Below are 25,201 nucleotides of genomic sequence, written 5' to 3'. Positions count from 1 at the left end.
TTTTCCTGCTGTTCCCAACATGTCACATCCTGAGAGGCCCCCGATCTTCAGCACAGGTGCCTCTGTGGGCCTGTCTCAGCCTCAAACCCTCTTTTCTCTTTCTCATTAAAGAGACCTGTCCAGGAGGAAGAACACACCAAAGCTACCACCTCTCCTTTCCTAGGAATGCTAGTCAGGGTTTCACTATATTTACTGGGAAGGGGTAGAAAATTATGATGGTATCTTTTTATCTTATTATTCTAGGATTCCGGAGAAGGCAATGGCACCCAACTCCAGTACTCTTGCCTGGAAAATCTCATGGACGGAGGAGCCTGGTAGGCTGCAGTCCATGGGGTCTCGAAGAGTCAGACACGACTGAGCAACTTCACTTTCACTTTTCACTCTCATGCATTGGAGAAGGAAATGGCAACCCATTCCAGTGTTCTTGCCTAGAGAATCCCAGGGATGGAGGAGCTTGATGGGCTGCCGTCTATGGGGTCTCACAGAGTCGGACACGACTGAACTGACTTAGCAGTAACAGTATTCTAAGATTCTTGGATTGGTACTTTGACCTTGACTTAAGAGTTGTGGATTCTTGGGACTTTCCTGGTGGCCAGTGGTTAAAAATCTGCCTTCCAATGCAGGGAACACAAGTTCGATCCCTGGTGGGGGAATTAAGATCCCACATGCCACGGGGCAACTAAGCCCGCATGCCGTATCTACTGAAGTCTGTGGTCTAGAGCCTGTGCTCCACAACAGGAGAAGTCACCCAATTAGAAGGGTGAACACACAACTAGAGACTCGTCCCTGCTCACCACAGCTAGAGAAAGCCCGTACACAGCAACAGAGACCCAGCACAGTCAAAATAAATAACTATTAAAAAAGCAATTGCAGATTTTTATAGTGAGGCTAAGGTTGGATTCGAATCATGGCTCAACCATTAACTTGACTAGATAGCTTCAGATTAGTAGGGTAGTCTCTCTATCTTCACCTATAAAACAGGACTAAGACCCCCTCCTCCTAGGATAGTGGTTGATCATCAGATGAACTCATGCATATAAGATGCTCAGCCAGTGTGAGCTCACAGAGAGGGCATCTGCTACACAGACATGCCCCTCTCCCCATCTTCCTATCTCCCCACAGCAACACCCACTCTTACACTCAGTCTGATCTAGGCTTTAGGTTGAGCTTCCCTGGTGTCTCAGATGGTAAAGACTCTGCCTGCAATGTGGGAGACCTGGGCTCGATCCCTGGGTTGGGAAGATCCCTTGGAGGAGGGCATGGCAACCCATTCCAGTACTCTTGCCTGGAGAATCCCCATGGACAGAGGAGCCTGGTGGGCTGAAGTCCACAGGGTTGCAAAGAGTTGGACAGGACTGAGTGACTAAGCACACACACAAGCACTTAAAGAGTCCTGGAATTCTCCATGCTATTTGGACTTGGTCACTGTGGAGGAAAATGAGAGATTCTGGGCAAAATCCCCCTGGTCCAGAACAATGAGCGTATTGGCTGGTATGGGTCATCAGTCAGACTCGTGGATGGGGGCAGACTGACCTGAGAAGAAAGCATCCCAACACCTCCAAGCAAAGGCCAGGGCTCTGGGCTCTGGCGAATGTGAGCACATCCTGAAAGTGGTGCGCATGGGCACGCCATCCCTCCTCCATGGACCAAACCACCACTCGCTGCCAGATGCAGCCAGGGGGAGCAAAGGACAGCAAGGATGCCACGGCATGTGATTCTGATCTGTGGCATCACAATCTCCCGGGACACGGTTGAGCGTACCGGTGTCTCCCGCCTAGGGTGGACCGTGCTGTCAACATGGAGTGTCGAGGGAACATTTGCAGGGGAGCTCCTTATCTGGTCCTGGGGAGGGGGAGGAAGTCCTGGCAGAATTCACTTTTAGACTCAGACCTGAGGGAGGACAAGGGCTATACAGGTAAGGCAGGAGAGAAGAGCAACGTTCTACGAGGAGGGACCAGCATGCGCTCAGAACCAGGGGCAAGAGGGGCAAAAATGGAAAGCATTTCAGCTGAGCTGGAGCGAACTGTGAGAGTGGAGAACACGGGGAGGTCAGCGGGGTCCAGGTCCTGAGGCATAGTGTGCGCTAGCTCCAGGGGGCTGGACAGTTACCCCAAGCGAGGTGGGAACAGCTTGCTAGCTTCTCAGCAGGGCCGTGTCTAGAGTACAGTAAGTCCCCTACATATGGATGAGTTCCATTCAGAGAGGGCATTTGTAAGTCCAATTTGTTCATAAGTCCAACAAAGTTAGCCCAGGTACCCAACTAACACAATCGGCTATATTGCACTGCTCTGACTGCACTGTTCTGTAATAGGTTTATAATACTTTTCACACATAATACTCTAATACATTAAAAACAAACAAATACAAAAAATAAAGAAAACAAGATACTAGAGTATCTTGAAAAGTAAAAGAGTACAGTACAACAGCTGGCATACAGGGGCTGGTGTTGAGTGAACAGGCAAGAAGAATTACTGACGGGAGGAAGGAAGGGAGGAGGTGGGAGACGGTGGAGCTGAACGAGCGTCGGCCATAGGAGACGGAGGGCAAGCTGCAACGTCACTCATGCCGGCTGGTGATGGCACAGGTTCTGGTTCCTTGCTGGAACTAGATGTACTTTTGCATCTTTGAAAGTTTGCCACTGTACATGAATGGTTTCAAAGGCTCACCACCCTCCCCACACTGTGAAAAGTGGACTGAGGAACACAAGACTGAAGGCTGGGAGCCAGTGACAGGCCTCATCTAAGTGACCTGGATTAGGGTGGAAGCAATGCATACAGACAGGTGGATGTATTTGAAGGGCAATTAGGATGTAGAATTAGCAAGACTCAATGACTAGACAGGATAGGTGAGAGGCAGGCTGCCCAAACTGAGTAACAAGTAACCAGGGGACGAGAGGGGCCTTTCACTCTAGTGAGGATTTCAACGTAATGGCAGAAAGAGGATGGCTTCCACTTTAAACACATTAGGATTTAGGTGCTTCTGGATAAGTGAAGATATTTAGTGAGGAGTTGGATGTACAGGTGAAGAATTGGCAAAGAGATAAAGGTTGCAGACACAGAGAGCATTTGGAGATGTGAGGGAAAGAAGCGAAGAGAGTGTGGGAAATAACTTCAAAGAACAAAAACACTTAAGGGACAAAGAAAAAGATGACCAAAAAGTTGGCACAGGCAGAAAGGTAATTGGAAATGCGAGAGAAAATGATGTCCTCGTCTAAGCTAAGGGAAGCACTGTCTTAGGAGGAAGAAGGGTTCACGGCTAAAGATGTCTGATGGGGGAAACACTGCTCTTCCATCTCCTGTGACACCATAAAAAGGAGCAAAAAGGAAACAAAAGTCCACAACGAAGCTTGTCATAGAGAGGGTGGCCAGCCAACAATTCCAGAATGGTAGACTGATTATGCACGGGTATGATTTTGAAAATTTGAAAATCTAACTGGGAATTTAATAGTTTTAGAGATTACGACCTTATATTCTAACACCAGAATAGATCAGTTGTGCAAGCAAGGTGTCTTTATCTATGGAGAGTTAATACTTTTCCAACTCGTGGATTTTGAATCAGTTACCGTGCTGGGCACTTTACACACGCCATCTTGGAATCCTCTCAGCTCTTACGAAGAGAAGCCCCATCATACCAAGGAAGAAACTGGAGGTCAGAGAGGTGAAGCAGTTCAGAGAGAAAGCCTAGGGTGATCTGATTCCAGAGCTGGGGCACTTTCTCCTGAATCATACTGTCCTCCTGCTAAACCTTGCCCTTTCAAGACAAATTCCAGCTTCTCCTCAAGGAAAAGGAAGGGAAAATTGAACGGAGATGTGTAGACATGGATAGGGACAGCATGAGCTCCTGGTCCTCCTCCACCCTGATTCTGGTTAATGAAGGCCCAGGAAAGTATCCCCTGTAGCTCTCTGATATCCTCAACTCAGATCTCTCTAGGTTCATGTAGGAGAAGGGGAATAAGTTGGGGGGTATGAAGAGAGGAACAAAACTTTTCTAGAAAGATGTTTTCTTCTCTTCTCCCTTTAGGAAAGCACCATGATTGACTCTCTACCTCTCAGCATATCAGTGTCTTTGCTTCTGACTGGGACATCTGGCCCATGAGGTTGGCTGTTCCCAAGGGCTGAGAATGTATTCCTTTGGCTTTGACCTGTGTCTCCTCCAGGTCCTCCCTAGTGTTGGCCCAGAGCTCTGCGCCCAGTCTGGATACACTCAGTCCAGTCCATATGAAAACATGATGGACAATGTTTGCTAGGATCTCCTAGCATGGGTGATCCCACGGAGCAGGCACGTGCATGAACCCTGTCCTGAAAAAGAATCACCAGGACTAACTGAGGAACATACCTTCACACCTGGGCAGGGGGTGGTCCCAGTTCCGGTTGGTGCCATGTTGACATGTGAGGACAGGGTGGCCCATCAGTTGATACCCTGGGAGGCATTCGAAGGTCACTGACTGTCCAACATTGTAGCCAGCTCCCCGAACAATGCCGTTGGCAAAGGGCTCTGGGTCTGGACATTCTTGAAGTTCATACGCTGGGAAAGAATAAGAGAGAAGGTTTTTTTTTCACTCTCTCTGGGCATTTTCTCCTCACCCAGGTGTGCCAGGGAACTGGCAGGTGGCGCTAGTGATAAAGAATCTGCCTGCCAGTGCAGGAGACAGAAGAGACGGGAGTTCTTATCCCTGAGTTGGGAAGATGTCCTGGAATAGGAAATGGCAACCAACTCCAGTATTCTTGCCTGGAATATTCCATGGACAGAGGAGCCTGGAAGGATACCGTCCACAGGGTTGCAAAGAGTCAGATACCACTGAGCACATGTACACACAGGGAGGTAGCAGAGAGCTGGAGAACCAAGGCATGGACTCAGATGGGCTTTTGTCATTTTCTAGCTATTGGCTCTGGCCAAGTGATTTCAGTTCCCTATGCCTTTGTTTACTTACTTAGAAAACAGTTATTGTGAGACTCTGATAGGATGATACACGCACACAGCCCTTTGCACGGTCCTGGCACGTGGCAAGAATGCAGTAAACATGCTGTCTGTTATCGCTGCTTTCATGGGAAAGGGCGGCCCACGGAAGACAAGGTTAGATGGAACCATTATTCTTTGAGCACCTCGTTGGGGCTCAGCATTGACTTCGGCTCTTTTCTGTTGCTTCTTTCATTCAATCCCAATAACCACCAAGATCACAAACACAGGAAGCAGTCAGGTGAGCACTTGAGTGGGGTCCTTCTGACTCTGAGCAATTAGAACCTCTCAAGAAGGAAGAAACACGGGAGTAAGCCCAGTGTGGCAAGGACAGAAACTTTTCCGAGGGAACAGCTGGGTTAGAAGGAATGTGTGGGGACACCCTGGGTGGTCCAGTGGTTAAGAGTCTGCCTTCCAATGCAGGGCGTGTGGATTCAATCCCTGGTCAGGCAGTTGGGATCCTACATGCCTCGTGGCCAAAAACAAACAAACAAACAAATAAAAAAAACGCAGGACAGAAGCAATGTTATGACACATTCAACAAGAGACTTTAAAAATGGTCCACATCAAAAATAAAAAACTTAATAAATAATAGGAATGTGTGATTTTCGCACACGGAAGTCCCTCCAAAGAACAAGAAAGTTGCTTCCCTGAGAATGGGTGTGCCTGCCTTGAAAGGAGAAGCCTTAATGGGAGCAGCTGAGCCAACAGGGAGAAGTCACTGAGGGATTTGCTGAGCACACGTCAGAGAGCCAGAGCCCTCAATTATTAATAATCGGATCCACAGGACAGTAATTAGACCCACTCAGCAGGAAATCAGCAGAGGGAGCATTCCTACAGTGGAAATTCTCAGGGGGAGTGGTTGAGATCAGTGAATGCTCGATGCAAGTCGGTACCTCATCACTCGAAATAACAGTGCAAAGAATGGTGATCACGAAGCACTCCCTCCGTGTGATGTGTTTCCTCTCAGTGCCACGCATGGAGGTCTCTGTGGGCAGAACTGGGCAGATTTCACTGGGAAATCATCAAGGCAGGACTTCCCTGGGGGTCCAGTGGTTGAGAATCCTCCTGCCAATGCAGGTGACATGGGTTTGATCCCTGGTCCAGGAAGAATGCACATCCTGGGGAGGCAACTCAACCTGTGCACCGCAGCCACTGAGCCCGCACACCACAACTACTCAACCTCCGTGCCCTCAAGCCCGTGCTCTGCAACAGAGAAGCCACTGCAATGAGAAGCCCGCACACTGAAATGAAGAGTAGCCCCGACTCGATGCAACTAGAGAAAGCCCACGCAAAGCAACAAAGACTCATTGCAACCAAAAATAAACAAATAAAAATTTAAAAAATAAGCAAATTTTTTTTTTAAAGAAGAAATCATCAAGGTAGTTGGGTGCGTTGAAAAATCGAGCAGTCCTAGAGAGACTGGGTGGGCTGGGCAGCCAAAGGGGCGTGGCTCTGTCAGCAGCAACAGGTTTGGGCGACTTAGCAAATGAAGTCTTAGTAGAGACTTCTACTAAGGCACCCTACTCCAGTACTCTTGCCTGGAAAATCCCATGGACGGATGAGCCTGGTGGGCTGCAGTCCATGGGGTCGCTAAGAGTCGGACACGACTGAGTGACTTCACTTTCACTTTTCACTTTCACGCATTGGAGAAGGAAATGGCAACCCACTCCAGTGTTCTTGCCTGGAGAATCTCAGGGGCGGGGGAGCCTGGTGGGCTGCCGTCTACGGGGTCGCATAGAGTTGGACACGACTGAAGTGACTTAGCAGCAGCAGGAGCAGCAGTCTTAGTAGAAGTGAGGAGCCTGTAGGGAGGTGACTGAAGGATGAGTGGGGCCTTTAAAGAGAAGTCTCAGTAGGAAGAAAGGGACCCAACAATGTGGGTGAGCCTGAAGACTGAGGGCTGGTGAGAAGTCACAAGCAGCCTGGAGAAGAGTGGCTGGGTCCCTCTCACAGGAATCGTTTCCAGGGGAAGGAGCTGGCTTTTCACAAAGAGACATTGAAGTGACGACTCGGGACCGCTTTCACAGGGAGAGGAGTCTCAGAGTTTGTTCCACCAGAGGAAGCTTCAGAGGGAGAGGTTGGGCCTTGAGGGAAGACAGGACCCCTGAGGAGTGGAGTCATTAACTTCCCCAGAAAAGGGTTCCACGCAGAGAGGAGCAGTGGACGCTACAATGGGAGCAGATGCAGTTTCAAACAAAGAGACATATTTAAAAAATCAGTAATGATGAGGCCTAACATTTTGGAACAAGGTCATTTTGCTATGTTCTTAGAAATACAATCTCCTGAGAAATTTTAACGGAATATAGTCAGCCTATCAGGCTAGGAGACTTGGCAGGAGTAGCTTATGCTGCTACTAAAAACATTACGAGGATATTTACCTGAAGAAGGGAAAAGAAAACTCCAGGTTAGGAAGTTCAGAGTGTCTAACAGGAGGGATTTTGAGGAAAAGTAAGGAGTTATATTTCTTCCAGAGAAAGTCTGGGGACCACAAAGAGCTGGGACTGCTGGATACAAATGGCCTGAGTGGTGATGTAGGTCTTTTCATAAAAGAAAAACCTAGGGCGAGGGGTCGGGTGAAATTCCACGGGGCCAAGAACATGGGCCTAGGGGGCAGGGAGAATTATCTGGGCCTGACACATGGCAGGGGCCTCAGTGGGAGCAGCTGGGCCGCCGGCACTGGAGATAACCTAGTCCGGAGGATGGGCCATCATGGAGAAGCCATAGTGGAAGTTTCAGAGGTCACGTCTGAGGTGGGGGCGGCCACCCTGACACCAAGGGTGGCTCCACAAGCCCTGTCTGGACTGTGGCAGCGGGCAGGCGCTGAGGAAGCAGCCGGGCCTGTGACCCAAGGGGAACATCTGGGCAAGTCCTGGTGGGGGAGCTGGCCCACCGCAGAGTGGGCATTGCTGGGGCTCTCATACACTTGGGGCAACTCAGGTCAAGGTGTTGGTCCTCTGAAGGTGAGCTTGGGACCCCTCCTTCCTGTTTCCACCCTTCGCTCCCGCCTCAGGTTCCTCAGAGAATCCAGCCTCCGAACACGTGGAGCCTCAGTGCGAGTGACGTTAATGCAGAGTGCTGGCTCATGTCTGGAAGCCTCAGGGAGGAGCCCGTGAACCTCAGGTGAAGTTCCTCAGAGAAGGCTTGGTGAGTCTGGGAGGGGCTGTGGTCAGGGCTCCCAACTACTACTTCTACAAGGAAGTGGGGCGTCTGAGGAGTCTGCAGGACTCAGAGGGGGCAGCTCTGACAAGGACAAAGTGGGCTTAACACACAGGAACGCAGGGAGCATGTCTGCTCTCACCACCTGAGCTGGACAGGGCTGTGCCCGTCACAGGGGTGAAGCCAGTGCATGGGAAGGCCCCAGAGCACTGTCCCCACCACAACGTCATCAGACCCTGCATTCATCCCAGACGAGGAGCTCAGGGAGAGCCCTTGGGCCCAACTGTGTTCGCCTCAAATTCATGTAGAAGTTCTAACCCCCTGCCCTTCCCCGCCTCCTCAGAACGTGATATTTGGAGACAGGATCTTCACCTACCTTTACCTAAATTAAAATGAGGTCTTTAGTTAGGTAGTCTTAGTCGTGTCTGACTCTTTGAGACCCCATGGACTACTCTGCCAGGCTCCTCTGTCCATGAATTCTCCAGGAAAGAATACTGGAGTGGGTAGCCATTCCCTTCTCCAGGGCATCTTCCCAAACCCAGGGATGGAACCCAGGTCTTCTGCTTTGCAGGCAGAGTCTTTACCGTCTCCACATTTCCCGTTTTGACAAGAACACCAGTGATATTGGATTAGGGCCCACCCTAATGACCTCAGACCGACAGGCAGAACGCCACGTGAAGATGAAGCCAGAGGTGGGGGTGATCGTTCCACAAGCCAAGAAATGCCGATGATCAGCAAACCGCCAGAAGCTGGGGGAAAGCAGGGAACATGTTCCTCCTTGCAGCCCTTGGAAGGAGCCAGCCCTGCCCACCCCCAATCTCAGGGATTCCAGGCTCCAAGACTGTGAGAGAGCAACTCTGCTCTTCAAGCCAGCAGTCTGCGGTATGCTGACAGAGCAGACCTAGGGCACCAATACACGCAAAGCCTGAGAGGTGTGTGTCTGTCCTAGAGAGGCACCCGACCTCGCATCTGGGCCTGAGTCTCTCCTGGGATAGACTGTGGCCTTGGGATGTATGGTGACCACTGGACAGGCCTCACTGCCCACCGAGGCTGTGTACCCTTCTTAGGCACAGGCTCGCCCAGGTAAGGCTGACCGTTGCCAGGAGCCCATCCACAGCCCTCTGGGTGCGCAGCTGCATTACCGCCAATGAAGTGGCATTTACTAGGAAAGAGGCTGGGGCTTCTCCCTGCTCCTCCCTTGGTGTGAAGGGCCCAGCTCCTTCTCCTGAGGTGTCCCAGGAGGGAGATGTTGGGCTGCCCCAGGGCCCTGGGGTACAGCTGCCCAGGTGGGCACAGCTACACAGGCACAGGAGAAGTCTGAGCTGGGGCAGATGGGGCTCGATCCAGGAGGAGTGGGCCAATCACGGGACTCCAGCTGAGGACGGGGGAGCTGCGGGGAGTCCAGCATCACACAGGGCAGCCCTCAGCGGGAGGAAAGGGTCCTGCTCCTGTCTCCGTGTGAAGGCTCAGCGGGTGCTCCAGGACTGTTACCAGAATCGTTACTGGAAACCTCCACCGCATCACAGGACGAGCTTTGCGGGGCGTAACTGACACACAGGGCAGGCCCCCAGGGAGGAAGTGAGCCTTTGGAGGCCCCGGGGCAGGGGGTAGGGGGTGGCTGGATGTTTGAGGGGGAACTGATGGGTCACTTGCTCTGAGGAAGCTGCTGACTGTTGGGTCTGGAGCCGAGACGGCGCTTTGTGCTGCTGCCCTGGGAAGCTCTTGTCCAGGGGGTTTGATAGCCTCTGCGGGGCCAGAGAGACATGTCACAGCGGTCAGGCCTGCCTTCCACTCCTTGGCCTTTGCTGGGTCCCCTCCTCCCCTACGTGGGAGGCTGGGAAGATAGGTGATGGTGGGTTAAGAGGCAGGGATGGATGGATCCTTCCTGTCCTCACCCTGATACTCCAGCTTGAATCCCGGCCGGTTCTGGGAGTGGTCGCTGTGGAAATAGACGGTGGTCTCGTGTGACGTGGAGAGCAGGGCGCTGGGAAGCTCACTCCCGCTGAATCTGCCCATCATGCGGCTGGTTTCGTAGGGGCCGTTCCGGATTTCTATGAAGTCGTGGTTGGGCTCGGTGGAGAAGTTCAGGAACTGGATGTGAGCTCCTGGGAGCAAAACAAAGGCAGACAGTGCCCAAGCAATAGAGTCTTGCTTCTGACGTGCTGACTCCTGAGAGCATCACCTGCCAGAGCCCATGTGTCCCCACCACGGACTACCCACCCAGTTAGGGGTCCCAGAACACACATGGGGAGTCACTGGTCAGCCCAGTCTCTTATCTTCAGGCAGGACTGAACTTAAAAGTGTATTATTCATTCAAAATGAAAGGCATCAGTCTTATCAGAGCTCCATCCCCACTCTATTTTATTTCATGGAAAATGAAGTTCAGGGTCAACACCTGACTTAATTTGGGATTCATATGTCTAGTATCAGTATAAGGGCAGCTTTGATAAAATAATGTTTTAACTGAAAAATACCACCACTTAAACATAACCACACTCGATCAAAAGACATGACCTTCAATACTAGTATTTTCTAGAACACTTACAATAATTCAGAAATTAGAAGACTACAACATCCCATTGGTTGTATTAAGATGCCAAGTGGAGTTTATACTTTGGGGTCTTATTAGATTAATCAAGATCTAACAACGCAACAGGTTAAATGGATTTCATTAGGATTTTAACTTACATATAAATACATTCTTTGAAGAATAAGTGTGGGACTATTGACATCAATTGATTGATAAGATTTCTCAAAATTAGATTACTATTAAAAACGATATTGAAAAAACATATTTCTGAGCATAGGAAAATGTCTGCAATGTTAACTGTAAAAATCTGACTGCAAAGTAGTGTGCAGCATACAATTCAAACTTTTGTATTAAAAAACTAGAAGACTATTCACTGACTCACTAACAACATTTATTGAGCATTTGCCATGCATCGGGGCTGTGCTAGGTGAGCATTACACAGGGAGGAACAGGTCTTTACAGGGCCCTTGTCTTCATGATGGTGAGGTCTAAGCTGTGAGTGATGATTTCTGCATGGTGGGACTACAGATGCATCGGAATTTTTATAGTTTTCTCATTTATACCTTCTAATTTGCTTAGAATAAGCACATGGGAGTGAACTTTTGGCATCTGATTACTTAAATAAAGACTTGACATATACTGTTGAAGACCCTTCATATCTCCTGCCCTCTCCCACTGCTCTTCTCTCTACAGAGGCAGTCACTCTCTTGAATTCAGAAGATATCCTTCCAGGTCATGTGTTTAGATTCCTAAACGTATATCTGATTTGTTTTAAACATCTGCATTTATTATTGTATTATATATATAGTTTTGCAAGCTTAAATTCAGCATGTGTTTTTCAAGGTCTTACCTTGTCAATGCAAAGATACAGTTCATTGATTTTTAACTACTATATTAATTAATTCCATTTAATGAATTACCCAACCACACTATTCACTCTTCTATTAACATGTAGATATTTTCCAAATTACAGATGACTTTACACGGAGCACCTCTGTACGTATCCGCGGAAGCTTCACTTTGCAGTCTACCTCCCCTGTGTCATCCCCACACAGGGGCTGCTGGTCCATTGAACGGGCTCTTTAAGCATGGGCTTCCCCCGTGGCTCAGCTGGATGCCAAATTTCTGAATTGCACTGCCTGACTGCCGCCATCTAGTGGTAGAAGTTTGTAAATGCGGTGGTTTTCAAACAGAGCAGGGGGCATTAGGGACTGTTTGGAATCCAAAGTAACTTGAAAGCAAGGGATCTGGTCTTCTGTGGCTGGTCCCTGCAGGAGGCTGACTGCCTGGAGGACTTAAAGATAGAGGTCTCTGGTGGCCGAACGTCAGGCCTTACAGAGAAAGTGATGCGCCTCCCACTTACACTTCTGTTTCCCTTTGGTTGTGGCCCTCCCTCCATCCTTCTATTATCTGAGGTTCTTCTGGTTCATGTCTGGATGCAGAGTTAGAGGGTCTCCCCGCTCCTCTTCCCTCAATATCTCAAAATCTGGAGTTCCCAAGGCTGCCAAAGTTATCATCACTTTGCAGCCTGATCATACCCCTCCAGTTTCCTTCAGAAGATGGTACTTAATATAACTCTTATCTTCTGAGGGTCATAACTTCTCCCCTCAGGGAAGATTTAGAGACATCCAAGTAGGTTGCTTTCTCTTGAAAGCCTCTTCTCCATCAGAAGACCCACTTTAGGATGAATAATAAAGGACAAAAGAGGTGGTCTTGACTTCTGAGGTCACAGACTGGGGGATCACAGGTCTGTGCAGGAGTGACATTTCATTCCTAGGCGCAGAGCAATGACTTGGATGACCTATGTGTACAGCCTATAATTTCTGCGTCAACACAAATCCTTTGTCTCTTCAACAGAAACATTAGGGGTTAAATTATATTCCCAGTGCACAACATATGAACCTTCAGTAATTAAATTTTGTACCCAGATCAGTGTCCTCTACACCCCACCAACCCTGATGTCTACACACACACACGACATTTCCCAACCTCTAAGGCCAGCTAGAATGTGAGTATAAAGAACGCAAACTCAATTTCACATTGACCTTGGCTCAATTTAATTAGGATGAGAAATTGGATATTGGAGTTAAAAGCCCAGGTTGAAGTCTAGTCTCAGTAAAATAGATTGTCTTTTTCTTTTTTCAACCATCCCTGAGCAATTTTTCATTCCACATTCCTGGATTTTTGCTCACTGCTCTAATGATAAAAATAATAATGGTAATCCCTAAAGTTTTTTCCCTACTTTATGTTCCCAAAGCACGTTCATCTCTACCATTCCTAACTGATCCTCTGGACTGCACAGGAGCTCAACAGCTGAGGAAGCAGAGAGGCAGAGAGCTGAACTGACTCAGCCAAGGTTATGCTGAGTGATGGCAGCAGACAGTTGCTTTAAGCCCAGGGGCCTGGGCGTGAAGACTTACCAAAGCCCACGGGCAGTGCTATTTTCCAGGAGCAGTCCGTGTTGCTGGGGTAGTTGCCTGGGAAGCCGGGGCTCAGGATCACCCCCTCCATGTCTTCCACTGTTCCCCCACACTGCGCTGTGACCGTGAGACCAGACTGGGGGTTAGCACAGCAACGAGGCAAGAACAAGGCCATGCAGCGTTTGGACTTTCCTAAGTTAATTTCCCTTTGAGAATCCAAAGGGACCTTTAATTCATCTCCCTAAAAAACCGCACACAAGAGAAAACGGAGGATGTACATCCAGGAAGGGAAGAAGTATACCCTATGTCTGCCCTGCAGTCCACAAACCCAAGTTATGGATGCTTGACCTTGAGCATGCCCTTCAAAGGTCAGTTTCCTTAGTGAGGTCATGTAGCAAAAATGGTGTGCCCCAAGAGAAGTGTGACTGTCTCCTACACGATTCCCCAAATCTCCCTCTTTTCATTGTCCAATCAGCTCTTCCGGGACTGGAAAACAGGAGGAAGGAAGGGGACAGACAGTGACATGTTAAGTTCCTGCTCTGTTCCAGCGCCAGCCCAGGCTCTTATTCCACGGGGCTGGGCGGTCAGCAGAGGAGCCCCACCATGAGCCCACCCTCAGAATGCTGACACGCACCCTGAGCCAAAGTGACTATGAGCCAACCACAAGGGGCTGGGGCATCTGAATCTCCAATCGAAATGACTTCAGAGTCAGAGTTGCCTGAAGTTGCAGGGCTGGGGCACAGATGCAGCCTGGCCAGTTCATGTGGATTCTTTTTTTTGGGCTCAGATGGTAAAGCGTTTTCCTGCAATTCGGGAGACCAGGGTTCAATCCCTGCATCAGGAAGATCCCCTGGAGAAGGAAATAGCAACCTGCTCCAGTACTCTTGCCTGGAAAATTCCATGGACAGAGGAGCCTCATAGTCTACAGTCCATGGGGTTGCAAAGAGTCGGACATGACTGAGCAACTTTACTTTTCACTTTATTAGGAAAGGTTGTGTGTACAGAAAGGGGTTAGCCCATCACGAAAGGCCAGAAGAAGGAGCCGAGGGGAGGAGTATGTGCTGTGTCTATGTAGACCCCTTCTCAGGAGAGGGTGACTGAAGCACACAGATCTGAAGGGAACAGTGCTTGCATGCAAAGCAGGGGCTCCAGCACTGATTCCCCCCACCCCACCCCCGGTCACAGTCCCAGTGCCCCCACTTCCTGGGTGACTGGGGCCAGCTCTAAGTTCCCCCAGCCCAAACCTCCAGCCCTGGGTCCCTGCCCTTCCACAGCACTTGTGCCACAGGGTGGTTATAAGGTTACAACAGACAGGACTTCACTTCACTTGGGACAGGGCCTGGCATGCACAGTACACCCTCAGCCCAGGGCGGCTGCGGGGCTCTCAGTGGTTCCCTGGGCAAGGCCTTCGTCATACAGGATGAGGAAAACGGCGGACTGGTCCCATTGCTGACTGCTCTGCATACGAAGAGGCCCTGAACCCTGGAGAGAGCACAGAAGGGCAGGGCCATGTGCTCCAAGGACATGCCCTCGGCTCACCTTGCTTCCCACTCCAAGTTCAGCCTTGCACTTGCCAGTTGGCAGGGCATCAGGGAATCCTAGTTCCTCGCTCTGCCACTTTCTTTTGAATCCTAAAAACCTTAGTTTTCCTCTTTGCAAAACTGAGGGTGATGACCCCTGCCCTGAAGAGCTTCAGCAAGGAGACATATAACTCAGGGCCTGGCACGTGGCAGACCCTTGATAAACAGACGTTCCCCTTGCCCCAACCTGACTAGATGCTTCTGAGCATGGAGACTCTGTATTTCCTTGTACCCAGTGATCTCTTCATCACTACTCAGCACAGAAACCAAACCAAACCAAGTCCTCCTTCCACAGGGTACGCTCAGCCTTTCTCCATCAGTGTATTCCATCTGTCTGTCCTATGAAAAGTCACAGGGGGAAGCCCCAAAATGCCCAGAGGTTCCATATGGGGTTTGGGGTTATATGGAATCAGAATGGTCATCATCAGATTTTGGAATGGGCAAGCCACTGCTGTATTTCATTTGGTGGACAAAGGTTTCCAAAAGTCGTGAAAAGCCTGAGGTTAAAGCTTACAAAAAACCTCAGTCTAAAGATCCCACCTTCGAGCAGACCTGCAATACCAGCCTTCCTTTGGATTTGAACTTGATCCCAGTGAGATGTCCCTGAACTCAAAGCCCTGGTAGAAATGGATTTGAGTGGATTGGAGAAGTAGGTGTTCTCTTACCAATACAGAGAGGCGGAGGGTAGTTCCAGCGCCGCACGGTCCCGGGCATGCAGGAGATGTGGGCGTGGCCCTAGGGGAATCAGGAACAGGGTGGGCTGGCTGCCCGCACGGGCACAACTGCATGTACAACCTGGAGCAGGGGCTTGTTCTTAGGCTTTGGGTTAAGGAGCAAGATACATGGATCCACCGGGGGTTGGGGCGAGAGGTAGAGGGAGAGAGCTGGGGAAGGACACCTATTAACAGCCATTACTAAAGAAATCTCATTACTAAAGGTTCCTCATGAGACTCCTTTAATTACTAGATTCTTTCATCGCCTTCAAAGAGGAATTAAGTTTTCCTAGAGTCTAATCAAACTGAAACTTTGCAGGGACACATCTGAGGCTGGCTTGTGCCAAATGGCCAAAGTCAGCACTTTGTCTTTTGCAGGAACAGCTCCAGGAGGGGACAACAGTCCCTGAGGGATCTGGGGAGCTTCTCTCTGTTCTGTGGTGACTGCAGCTCTGCTGGGAGGAGGCTGGCTGATCCCAGCTCAGGGGATACCTTTCCAGTCCTGGGGGGTGGCCAACAGAAGGTACCTGGAGGGCATATCCTGGCTCACACTGGAAGGAGACCACATCGTTCACCAGGTAGCGCTCGCCAGTCTTCACCCCATTACTGGGCACAGCAGGTTCTGGACAACTGCTCAGGCCCACCGCTAGACCAGACAGAGACAGATGACAGGAGAATGGACAAGTCCGTCAGGCTGATGCACCAGCAGGCTGAAGGCAGTGCTGGCAGTGAGGAGGAGCTGCCTCCCGGCTGTGTCCCTCTCTGCTTTCTCTCCTCCCAGCCTCTAGGCCCGTGTTTCCCAAGCCTTTCACCTCCCAGCACGTGGGAAAAATCAGAATGTGTATATGGCCCAGAGGCCCAACAGGTCAAAGCCTCCTGGAGCAGGTGGGCATCATCTGGGAGCTCTGACTGTGCCCCCAGGCTCAAAATGATACCACACTGCTGTCACCCCAAGAAGTTCCTTCATCTCTTCCCATGCAACTTCTGTCCTCTATGTGCTTTTAAGAAGTGGATGTGATGCCTGGAAATGAAAGCTGCTTGGGCCTGAATCCACAGATCTCAGCATCTGGGACAAAAGATTTCAAGGACAGTATTAAAACAATCATCAAAGTGAACTGGAAGTCCTTCATCTCAACTGTCACCTTGTCTTTTCTTTCTCCACTCTTTCCTGCCCTCCAAGTAAAAGGCAACTAGTCTTTACTGAGGTGCTCACGAGATAGTAACCTGAGACCTACTTACTGGAATGGAAGTGGTGGACAGAAGAAGGAGGAGGGGCAGAGAGAAAAAGAGAGACAGCAAGAGCAAAAAGTGTGGTAGGAGAAAGATGGGGTGGAGAGAAAGGTCGAGACAGAGAGAGAAAGCCAGAAGGACACAGACAAAGGTCCATTCTAATTTCTTTAATTGAAAGTCCATTCTAATTTCTTTACAGGGCAGTGGTGAATTTTATTTAAGCCAAGTTTACAACAAAGGAAGACTTTTTTAAAAAATCATAAGAAATTTATTACTTTTGAAAGCAGATTGGTCATTTCCATTTCAATTAAATAAACATCAAATATGAGTCATAGCAATAGACAGGACTTTTGTATCCTGCAAAACCATTTGCCTCTACAATAGCAGTTAACTCTCCCTTTCTGTACTCTCTTTGTAGATGATCTACAAAATGGAAATGTATCTACAGGGTCCTGGCTCCTAGGAATTTCAGTCTCCAAATACTAATGGAGACCTCTGATATCCCCTAGCTTCTTCCACTGTGAGAGGACAGTGCACGATAAACCACCAGTCATCTTGAACAGCAACAGCAGAAAAAGAAAAAAAAAAACTCAAAGAGGTGAATTTTTCCTGGGAATGAGGCAGTAGAATAAAAAGGAGATTTAGGAAAGAAGTCTCTCTTTGGAACAAGAAAGAAAAGAGAACATTCTAGGGAACATTAAAGGACTCAATTTTAAATATTGGATAAAGAAACAAAACTGGAGAGAAGAGAGGAGAGAGGGTGAAAGGAAAACTGTAAATTATTCAAGAGCCTAGGATACTTGAGCCCACCAGGTGACTGTGGTCTGAGAGGTCCATGGGAGGAAGGTCTCAGAGGTCCCTGTCCTGTCCTCCACCCTGCAGGATCTTGGCTTCAAGCTGCCCTGCACTTTCTGACCAGCTGATCATTTCAGTTCTTTCAGGTCATGAGCATCCTAGGATCTAGCTAATCCTTGCTCCACACCTGGATGAGATGCGTTTGTTCTGATACCAGTTGGGTGATGCTGACACTAGCAGCAAGTGGGGCTTCCATCTGTCCATCCTGTTCAGAGGGTCCAGTCAAATGCCCCTTCCCCCATTTCTTACTCCTCATCCCATACCTGACTCAGGTGCTCCTTCTGTAAAGTCTCACCTGGCCAGGGCAGGCGCCCCTCTTCTGTACTCTCTTAGCATATCAGGTTGCACTGCAGTGACTGTTTCCATGTCCCTCTCTCCCCCTAGACTCTGTGCTTTGTGCTTATTCATCTTTGTTCTGTGGGCGCCTACCCCAGGGCATGCCACCTGGCAGGGGTCCAGTGTTTCTTCATGACAGTCACCTCTCCTCCAGCTCCGGGGAGAACTGCTGCCCTTCCTGCTGACACCCCTGCGAGACCTGCAGTGCTGTCATGCCCTTCTCTGTCCACATGCCTGCCTCTCTCCCATGGGCTCAGAAAGGACTCCTCTCTCTTGATCTTACGCAATCCTAGCAAAACCAGCATTGCACCTGGCACACTGTAAATATTCAATAAGTATTTGTTGAATGAATGGGTGACAGACCCTGCTGCCAGCCCATTCCTGTACCTCGTGTGGAGGGGATGGGCAGACAGTCTCAGGATGAAAGCAGCCACCCCGGCAACCTCTGTCTTTGTTGCCCCACAAGACACACCTGCCATCCTTTTTCTTTTTTAAAAATTAAAAAAATTAATACAATTTTTAAAGGTTACTTTTCACTTCCATACTGTTCATACTGTTCATGGGGTTCTCAAGGCAAGAATACTGAAGTGGTTTGCCATTCCCTTCTCCAGTGGACCACATTCTGTCAGATCTGAAGTTGAATGGTTCTATGAAGACCTTCAAGATCTTTTAGAACTAACACCCAAAAAAGATGTCCTTTTCATTATAGGGGACTGGAATGCAAAAGTAGGAAGTCAAGAAACACCTGGAGTAACAGGCAAATTTGGCCTTGGAATATGGAATGAAGCAGGGCAAAGACTAATAGAGTTTTGCCAAGAAAATGCACTGGTCATAACAAACACCCTCTTCCAACAACACAAGAGAAGACTCTATACATGGACATCACCAGATGGTCAACACCGAAATCAGATTGATTATATTCTTTGCAGCCAAAGATGGAGAAGCTCTATACAGTCAGCAAAAACAAGACCAGGAGCTGACTGTGGCTTAGACCATGAATTCCTTATTGCCAAATTCAGACTTAAATTGAAGAAAGTAGGGAAAACCAGTAGACCATTCAGGTATGACCTAAATCAAATCCCTTATGATAATACAGTGGAAGTGAGAAATAGATTTAAGGGACTAGATCTGATAGATAGACTGCCTGATGAGCTATGGAATGAGGTTCATGACATTGTACAGGAGACAGGGATCAAGACCATCCCCATGGAAAACAAATGAAAAAAAGCAAAATGGCTGTCTGGGGAGGCCTTACAAATAGCTGTGAAAAGAAGAGAAGCAAAAAGCAAAGGAGAAAAGGAAAGATATAAATATCTGAACGCAGAGTTCCAAAGAATAGCAAGAAGAGATAAGAAAGCCTTCCTCAGCGATCAATGCAAAGAAATAGAGGAAAACAACAGAATGGGAAAGACTAGAGATCTCTTCAAGAAAATCAGAGATACCAAAGGAACATTTCATGCAAAGATGGGCTCGATAAAGGACAGAAATGGTATGGACCTAACAGAAGCAGAAGATATTAAGAAGAGATGGCAAGAATACACAGAAGAACTGTACAAAACAGATCTTCACGACCCATATAATCACGATGGTGTGATCACTGACCTAGAGCCAGACATCCTAGAATGTGAAGTCAAATTGGGGCTTAGAAAGCATCACTACAAACAAAGCTAGTGGAGGTGATGGAATTCCAGTTGAACTATTCCAAATCCTGAAAGATGATGCTGTGAAAGTGCTGCACTCAATACGCCAGCAAATTTGGAAAACTCAGCAGTGGCCACAGGACTGGAAAAGGTCAGTTTTCATTCCAATCCCAAAGAAAGGCAATGCCAAAGAATGCTCAAACAATTGCACAATTGTACTCATCTCACACGCTAGTAAAGTAATGCTTAAAATTCTCCAAGCCAGGCTTCAGCAATACGTGAACCGTGAACTTCCTGATGTTCAAGCTGGTTTCAGAAAAGGCAGAGGAACCAGAGACCAAATTGCCAACATCCTCTGGATCATGGAAAAAGCAAGAGAGTTTCAGAAAAACATCTATTTCTGCTTTATTGACTATGCCAAAGCCTTTGACTGTGTGGATCACAATAAACTGTGGGAAATTCTGAAAGAGATGGGAATACCAGACCACCTGACCTGCCTCTTGAGAAACCTGTATGCAGGTCAGGAAGCAACAGTTAGAACTGGACATGGAACAACAGACTGGTTCCAAATAGGAAAAGGAGTACGTCAAGGCTGTATATTGTCACCCTGTTTATTTAGCTTATATGCAGAGTACATTATGAGAAACGCTGGACTGGAAGAAACACAAGCTGGAATCAAGATTGCCTGGAGAATTATCAATAACCTAAAATATGCAGATGACGCCACCCTTATGGTAGAAAGTGAAGAGGAACTAAAAAGCCTCTTGATGAAAGTGAAAGTGGAGAGTGAAAAGGTTGTCTTAAAGTTCAACATTCAGAAAACGAAGATCATGGCATCCGGTCCCATCACTTCATGGGAAATAGATGGGGAAACAGTGGAAACAGTGTCAGACTTTACTTTTCTGGGCTCCAAAATCACTGCAGATGGTGACTGCAGCCATGAAATTAAAAGACGCTTACTCCTGGGAAGAAAAGTTATGACCAACCTAGATAGCATATTCAAAAGCAGAGACATTACTTTGCCAACAAAGGTCGGTCTAGTCAAGGCTTTGGTTTTTCCTGTGGTCATGTATGGATGTGAGATTTGGACTGTGAAGAAGGCTGAGTGCCGAAGAATTGATGCTTTTGAACTGTGGTGTTGGAGAAGACTTTTGAGAGTCCCTTGGACTGCAAGGAGATCCAACCAGTCCATTCTGAAGGAGATCAGCCCTGGGATTTCTTTGGAAGGAATGATGCTAAAGCTGAAACTCCAGTACTTTGGCCACCTCATGCGAAGAGTTGACTCATTGGAAAAGACTCTGATGCTGGGAGGGATTGGGGGCAGAAGGAGAAGGGGACGACAGAGGATGAGATGGCTGGATGGCATCACTGACTCGGTGGACGTGAGTCTCAGTGAACTCCGGGAGTTGGTGTTGGACAGGGAGGCCTGGCATGCTGCGATTCATGGGGTCGCAAAGAGTTGGACACGACTGAGCGACTGATCTGATCTTTCACTTCCAATTATTATAAAATATTGGCTCTATTCCCCGTGTTGTACAATACATCCTTGAGCCTATCTTATGCCCAATAGTTTGTACTTCTCTCTCTCCCTGTAACCCTTTTCTTCGAGGGCTTTTAGTTGTGATCACTTGGGGATGCTGGAAGCCAGGATGTAAGGTTTTGAGGATAGAGGGAAAAATCTGATGGGAGAGGAGTAAAGTCTGCAACAAGAAGAGGAAATTCAAGGACAGCTGCATCACTGACCAGAGCTCAGAGAGGCCAGCTTTTAGACCAGAGCACCTTACACCTCCATTATTCTCTAAATAATATCCCGGGCCCCTTCCTGTTCTTGTGGGGACTCAGAGGGAGCACACAGGTTTCTGCATAACAGACCCTTGGGTGAGAACCCTGGCTTCACTGCTTCCTGGCTGTTTCTGACCTTCTCTGAGCTTGAGCATCCTCATTTAGGTCTGTGTGAGGCTTCAGCAGGGTAGAGAACATACAGCCCCAGAACAACCCCCGGTTCCTCATGGGGAACTCAGGCCCTGTCAGTTCCCACCCTGAACCCTGCACACTCTGAGACCCTGGATTCTCACTTTTGTACTCCAAGTGGAAGCCGGCTGCAGACACACTGATGTCTGAGTAGAAATGCAGGTAGAGCTGGTTGGAGGTGCTATTCAGTAGGGCAGGCACGGTTGTTCCTGGGCAAGGAAACAGGGACCAATCAGGCTTAGCCTCTCTCACCCCTGGGCACCACCCCTGTTGCAACCTGTTGGGGTTCTGATCCCGAGGTCCCCACGTGTCCCAGCTATCAAGCCCACTGAATGACAAATTAGCTCCCCTCAGAGTGCGGGGTCTCTAATACCTACAGGAGGAGAGACTCTGAACCACTTCTAGCAAAAGAGCAGTGACCACGCCACATGCCAGCAGCAGGTGACCTCCTTCGGGGGCCTATGAGTGTGGTCCCCTGCCAGGTGTCTTCAAAGTGATTCTGACATGAATAATTCTCTGGGCCATCCAGGCACTGTAGACAGTTTACCTGGGGCATGCGACTCACTCCTAGATCTTGGCAACAGGGAGTTCTGGGGCCTACGAGACGGAGATAAATTGCCCTGGCCTTTGGGCAAAATCATACACTATACTTAGAAGTCCACTGCTGGAATGGAAAATGGTGTGGCCAGTCTGCTGGCAGTCCCAAAACAATTATATACAGAATCACCATATGACCCAGGAATTCCACTCCTAGGTATACATATACCTAAGAGACTTGAAAACATGTTCCTGTGGAAACTTGTATGTGAATGTCCACAGCAACATTATTCATAATTAGCCAATGAGTGGAAACAACCAAATGTCCTTCAACTGATGAGTGGATGAATGAAATGTGGTCTGTCCACACAGTGAAGGGTCGACCCTTGAAAACATTACACTGAATGAAAGAAGCCAGACCTAGAAGGCCATAAATTGTAGGACTCCACTTAGATGAAATGTCTGAAACAAGCAAATCCAAAGAGACAGAAAGTATGTTAGTCGTTGCCAGGGGGTGGTGGTGAACAGGACAATGGTGAGTGTGTACAGATGGGTACCTGGTTTCTTTTGGGGCTGATGCCAATGTCCTGGAATTGGATAGTGGTGATGGTCGTAGAACCTTGTGAATATACTAAAACCCACTGAATTGTACACTTAAAAATGATAAATTTTACGGCATATGAATCCCATTTCAATAATGATAATAATAATTCTGCTGCTGCCCTGCGAGTCCAGGTCCCTGGGAGCCCGTCTCACCTGAGAAGCTCCCCAGCATGGTAACAGTGTTGTCTGCACCATCAAACACTTCCAGGGAGTCCCAGTTCTGCTCTGTGACAAAACTGACGACTTGGATCTGGGAAGGCAGGGGGAGTGAACTGTTAGGCAACCCTCTCTTTCCCACTCCCTTCCCCCTCCTCCTTTCATGTAGTTAATTCAATTACTGAGCACCTCATCCAGATCACACTGTGCTGGGAACTCTGATAAAAGGAAGACGCGATCCCTGTTCCCAAGGAGTTCATTGAGGGAGAGAGACGTGGGATGGTTGCATGACAGTGGGGTGCTTTGTCAGGCAGAGAAGCAGGAAAGGACAGTCCAGGGTGTAGGGCTACTTTGGGGTGACTAGCCTCCTCCTCATCTCTCCAATACTCCTTGAGTTTCCTCACTGTCCTGTCTCCAGACATCCTGCAGCTGTGAGCCAGTAACCCACCCCTGGGTGGACCTGTCCACCGGGAGTCCCTGTGGTTTCTCTCTGTCGGCCTTGCGGGCTGTCCCCCTCCTCCCAGGAGCAGCAGCCGTCCTGGGGCTCCTCCACCTGCTCGCATCCGCACGCACCAGTCTGGCCCCGATTCTGCTGCTGCCTCCGGCTGCGGGCACAACACCCCCGATGTGTGTGAGGGGGTGCCTGTCGGTTTGCGCCTTCCCCTCACCTGCAATGCCTCCTCTCCCAACTCCCAGAAAAATCTTAAGAACAGTACCCTTCACTTGAAAAACACCTCCTGTGACTCCTCCCAGGCTTCACACTCCACCTCCAGGCCCACCTCCTCCTCTCGGCGACTTCCCCGACGGCCCAGCCAGCTCCCACACCTCATTTTTCCTGAGCTGGGAGCTGTTGTGTTTTTCTGACTGTGGGCCTCCACTGCGTCCCTGCCCTGAGGGGCTGGAGACAGGCTGCGAAGTCTCCCCCTGGCTCCTACCTGGATGCCAGCGCCTTCCGGGACCATGATCTTCCACACACAGTTGAGGCTGTTGAGGTAGGGCTCAGGGAAGCCGGGGGACAGGATGGTGCCCCTGCGCTCCGTGAGGTTTCCGCCACAGGGCACTGGGAGAGAGGCAGCTTTCGTCTGGGTGGGTTCGCAGGGAGCAGGCCCTGCCTAGGGCTTCCAGCCTCGCTGTGACTCCGCCCCCTGCTGGCTCCGCCCACGGGCACAGCCCCGCCCCCCTCCCCTGGGTGGTCCCCCTACAACCCTTCCTCAGGGACCTGGACTCTGCCCTGCACCCCACCCCCCCCAACCCCTGCCCTCCCCCCTGATCAGCGGCTCCCACTGCCCCTTCATACCCACTCATGGGACACGGGTTGACCTGGAAGGGGCCACCCACTCTCTCAAGTTACCCTGGCAGGCAGAGCTCCTGTGTCTTGCTGGGTATTTGCTGGCCACCCTCTCCCCCAAGCCCTGGTTGTCCAGGACTCACCCACACACGTTGGTGCTGAGACATTCCACTGGGCCAAGGCCCCAGGAATGGGGAGGCACTCAATTTCTGGGGAGCCCTGCAGGGCATAGCCAGAGTTGCATTCGAAGCGGACGATGGCCCCCACGGAGAAGTCACTGCCCAGCCTCCGGCCGTAGCGGGGTTCTGGCACTGAGCTGCACTGCGTGGCGCTGGTTCGGGGCACCGCTGCAGGGAACAGGGGTGCTGAGGGGCAGGCCTCACCCCTCTAGAAACGGGTCTGGGAATGGACACATCGCGGGGCTGGAATGGGGTGGGACTCTGAGAGGCTCTGCGTGCTTTCCCTTAGGACGGGAGTAGGGGGCTTTCTAGGATGAAGCCCATCTTCCTGAAATACAGTCGGACATGCCAGGTAGCACAGCTTCTGTAAACTACGGAAAACAGTAAGAGCCACAGGCCGAGCCTTTAGGCTCAGTTGTGCTCTTCGCCTTCCCAACGAAGCCCCTTGCACAGTAGGGTCCGAGGTCCCCTAGGACCCTGCCCAGGGCCCTGCTCTCACAGACCTGAATTTCCCTTCCCCACCTACAGGGGGCGATAGGACCTTTGACCCCCAGGCCTAGGAAGGGTGTCTCCGGGGCAGGATTACCCCTACTTAGGGCAGTGCAGCTCGTTCTGGGCAGTGGAATATACAGGACCTCACTTGGAACCCGAGCCCCAGGAGAGTGGACACTCTCCTTAGCAAAGAGAGGCTGGGGCCTGCAGGGGAAGGCTAGGCTGCTCCGAGACTTGGCCTTTCAGGGCCGTAAGGAGGGGAACAGACACTGATTACCCGCTTCGCACCAGCTACTCTGTGAGGTGACATGGTCACCCTGATTTTATAGGTGAGCAAACTGGGCCTCTGAGAGGGGGAGTAGCTGGTGCCCAGTTAGACAGTGCCAGGGCTGGGGTTCAAATCCATGTCCAGCTCACTTTAAAGCCCATGTTTTTCCTGGACCTTTACAGGCCTTGCAGACAAAGCCATACTCCATGGGAGAAGGTCTAGGTAAGAGGCCTGGACTGGTCCTCTCAATGCCATGAGGACTGTGACACACAATGGGGAGTGGGGGAG

At 49.7% G+C, this 25,201-nt stretch overlaps 1 protein-coding gene across 1 annotated transcript in view; it reads right to left on the bottom strand.

The window, feature by feature from the left end:
• CSMD2 (CUB and Sushi multiple domains 2) overlaps positions 1–25,201 on the bottom strand; it is a 275,213-nt gene that overhangs the window by 95,689 nt on the left and 154,323 nt on the right. Inside the window, 9 exon segments of the mRNA XM_070362524.1 lie at positions 4,336–4,524; positions 10,011–10,220; positions 13,066–13,182; positions 15,311–15,380; positions 15,886–16,004; positions 21,495–21,599; positions 22,684–22,780; positions 23,622–23,746; positions 24,118–24,321. Of these exon segments, the coding sequence (XP_070218625.1) occupies positions 4,336–4,524; positions 10,011–10,220; positions 13,066–13,182; positions 15,311–15,380; positions 15,886–16,004; positions 21,495–21,599; positions 22,684–22,780; positions 23,622–23,746; positions 24,118–24,321 (1,236 nt within the window).

This window comes from Bos mutus, chromosome 3 (assembly GCF_027580195.1).
Source record: "Bos mutus isolate GX-2022 chromosome 3, NWIPB_WYAK_1.1, whole genome shotgun sequence".
NCBI classification, from domain to species: Eukaryota; Metazoa; Chordata; class Mammalia; order Artiodactyla; family Bovidae; genus Bos; species Bos mutus.
The sequence above is the reverse complement of the archived record's forward strand: the minus strand, read 5'-3'. Positions and strand labels throughout refer to the sequence as shown.